Source organism: Carcharodon carcharias, chromosome 17 (assembly GCF_017639515.1).
Source record: "Carcharodon carcharias isolate sCarCar2 chromosome 17, sCarCar2.pri, whole genome shotgun sequence".
Classification (NCBI taxonomy): Eukaryota; Metazoa; Chordata; class Chondrichthyes; order Lamniformes; family Lamnidae; genus Carcharodon; species Carcharodon carcharias.
The window spans coordinates 44,182,975-44,186,396 of NC_054483.1; the positions used below are offsets into that span (position 1 = coordinate 44,182,975).

The 3,422-nt window shown below is 44.7% G+C and overlaps 1 protein-coding gene across 2 annotated transcripts; it reads left to right on the forward strand.

Moving 5' to 3' along the window:
• Positions 1–905: 905 nt before the first annotated feature.
• Positions 906–3,077, forward strand: LOC121290011 (neuropeptide Y receptor type 4-2-like). 2 transcript variants are annotated; one of them, XM_041210133.1, is made up of 2 exons: positions 906–977; positions 1,317–3,077. In XM_041210133.1, exons 1-2 carry the CDS (start codon positions 915–917, stop codon positions 2,505–2,507), a joined length of 1,254 nt encoding a protein of 417 aa, XP_041066067.1. In that variant the 5' UTR covers positions 906–914; the 3' UTR covers positions 2,508–3,077. The 2 variants fall into 2 exon arrangements, with proteins under 2 accessions (XP_041066067.1, XP_041066069.1); XM_041210135.1 differs by lacking the exon at positions 906–977 and adding an exon at positions 1,011–1,069.
• Positions 3,078–3,422: the final 345 nt, after the last annotated feature.

Genomic DNA, 3,422 nt, shown 5'->3' on the forward strand with positions numbered 1-3,422 from the left:
TGGAGGAACAGCACCTCATCTTCCGACTAGGCACTTTACAGCCTTCCAGACTAAGCATTGAGTTCAATAACCTCAGACCATGAACTCTCTCCTCTATCTTCACCCCTTTTTTAATCCCCTTTTCTCTGCATTCATTTTTATTTTTATTTTTTCATTAATTTATCAGTGGTTTTATCCCCTCTTTTTTATCCCCCTTCTATCCCATTTTCTATCCTTTATTTCTCACCACTGCCCCCTCCCCCCACCCCATCCCCTACAGGACCATCTGTTACTTGTGTTCCATTTTGTTCTTTCACACAATGCTACCCTTGTTCTGCTATTATTACATTCTGCTTTCTTAACTTTAGCACTATCAGCACCTTTGTCCTTTTGTTCATGACTTCAATATCTCCTTTGCCTCCACCTATCGCTGGCCTCTATCCAGCTTCACCTGCTCCACCCTCCCCCTTAAACAGTATAAATTTCATCAGATTTGTACTTCTCTGTAGCTTTGAAGAAGTCATACAGACTCCAAACATTAGCTCTGTTTCTCGCTCCACAGATGCTGCCAGACCTGCTGAGTTTTTCCAGCATTTTCTGTTTTTATTTCTGAAGAGTTGTTGTTGCAGGGAATCAGAAAACCGCAGATAACAGATTGTAGCTGATTGGGGATAGGAACTAGCGGGAAAGGATTCTGTCTGCGGAATGACTGGTCCTGCATTCAGGGTGAAATTATTTTCTAACTTCTCAGCCCGAGAGAGGGCGGTCGTGTTTAGCGACTGATCGCATTGGATTTATTTGCACACATCAATCCGAGCCCATGGATCGAAGCCTATTTAAACAGAGTCCCATGCAGACTCGAAGCCCAGTCCTTTCTAAAGCAGAATGCCCTCCTCACCCTGAACAACTTCTGTAGATAACAGGAGTGGAATGTTATGAGCTCCCAATCCCAAACTGGACCAGGTGAGGTGGCGAAGGCGTGTGTGTGTGTTGTGCAGGTAAGAGACACTAAAGGTGGGATCCTGTCTCCGATCTGATGCTGCGCCGTCCGTGTTACCAGGTTCCCGATTGGCCTGGCAGCTTTCACCCCGTGAGTTTTCTATTATCTGGGTACCCATACTCTAACAAGGGATTTCTAAGAGCTCGGTTTACCATTGCCCTGGAATGCAAAGTCTGCGATAATCCGGGATATGGGATAGGGAAACCCTATTAAAGGTTCTCGCCGAATTCAGTTGTACTTACAATTAGCTGACATAAATGTTGATCCCCAGAGACCTTTTTTTACCTGCCCTGCTGGTTACACTCCGGATTCTCACTGTTTTGTGCCTGTTTTACAGTCATGTCCGGCAGCCTCCCAGCCTCCTCCTCTGTTTGCCAGTAAGGTAACTGGACAGAAACAGCACGGGCTCTCTGATATGGAAGATGATCCCATTCTGCAATATACAAATTATTCCATCGCCTTCAATGTGTCAGGCTGGAAGATTCCGGAGTTTGGAAATCCGTGCCCGACCTCTGCGGCTCTCACTGGCTTCCTGGTGAGCTCCTACTGTGCCGTGCTGGCAGTTGGTTTATTGGGAAACATTTGCTTAATTTGTGTGATAGCGAAACAGGAGAAAAGGAATGTGACCAACATGCTCATTGCCAACCTGTCCCTCTCTGACATCATCATCTGTGTCTTCTGTCTCCCTTTTACAATAGTCTATACCCTAATGGACTATTGGATCTTTGGTGAAGTCCTGTGTAAGGTGGTCCCCTTCATCCAGTGTATGTCAGTGACAGTGTCGATTCTATCCTTGGTCATGATTGCTTTAGAAAGACACCAACTCATTATAAACCCCACAGGTTGGAAACCGAGTGTGCAGCAAGCCTACCTGACAGTGCTGCTCATCTGGACCCTGGCCGGCCTCATTTCCTTGCCCTTTGTGGTTTTTCATGTTTTAACAGATGAACCGTTCGGGGAGCTTCCCGCCCCCGTTGCGCCGCTGGTTAACAAAGCCATCTGCACGGAGTCATGGCCCTCCAGAGAGCAGAAACTGATCTACACCACATGGCTCCTCGCCTTTCAGTACTGTGCGCCCCTGGCTTTTATTGCAGTGTGCTACTGCAGGATATACAGGAGACTCAGGGCAAGGAGGGACCTGTTGGACAGAGCCAGTGAGGATAACCGCACACTGACAAACAGCAGGAGGATAACCCTGATGCTTGGGTTCCTGGTTGTCGGGTTTGGCCTCTGTTGGTTACCTTTACATGTATTCAATGCAATCGCAGACTGGGATCTGGAAGCAGTGATGCATTGTCACCACAATCTCATCTTTTCCCTGTGCCATCTGGCAGGAATGGCCTCCACTTGCATCAACCCCGTCATCTACGGCTTCCTGAACAATAACTTCAAGAAGGAGCTGCGGGCCATCATCATGCACTGTCAGTGGAGCAGGCAGCCAGAGGGCGAACACTTCCCATTGTCCAACATGAACTCAGAGCTTTCTAAGACGTCTCTGCGACTGAGTTGTAGGAATAACGTGGGATAAGGAACTGACATTATGCCGGTTAAATGAGTGCAGAGCACACGCAGTGCCCGCTCAGCAAGAACACTTACAGACTTGGGAATTTCAGACAATGTCTTTATCGTTGCTTCGGTTCAGTGTTAGATTTGTGTAACTTCTTTAGTTTTAAAACTGTAGAAATATGTAAAATTGAGCATCACTCTCATAGCCATTGCATTTCTAACACAAACTAGACATCACTCCCGAGTTTTAGATTATATCCTAACGTAAATTATGCACGCTCTCAAATTTTAGATTATTGTCATAAAATAAACCAATTACAACTTTGGTGTGTATTCATTAGGATCAGTTACTATATAAATTCCATTTACTGAAATGTGGCTCCATTTATAGCTGAACTCCTATCATGTTAGCTTTGAAACTCTTTCCCTTTTATACAATCGATGTACGATGGATGGAGATGCACATAAGGATTTACTGAATGAAGACCGGATGACTCACTCACTGGAATGTTCTATCAATAGTTACTCTATTCATTGTAAAATAATTCGCTGTATTTTATAACGTTTTCACTGAGGAAATGGTAACTTTAAACCGCGGCTCTTTCCTGATTGAATCTAGTAAACTGGTAAAAGTATTTAAACAGATGTCTGACATAAACAAATTCTTTGACAAGAATAGAATCTTAGACATTCGGCCCATCGAATGGGTGTCGTTTTTAGCTGCTCCTCCGAGGACGCGAAGCCCCCAGTATTCACTGGAGAAATCACCTTACTGAGGTTTTAGAAGAATAACGAGTTGAATATTTTGGGTAAGTAATCACTTGATCCTTACATCCTCGGGTCCAACAAGGAACTGATCGAGTTTATTTCCTGATGAAATCAACTGCACCTTTGATTTCTTGCGAGTTTGTTTACATTGTTCCATGTTGCTTTGCTC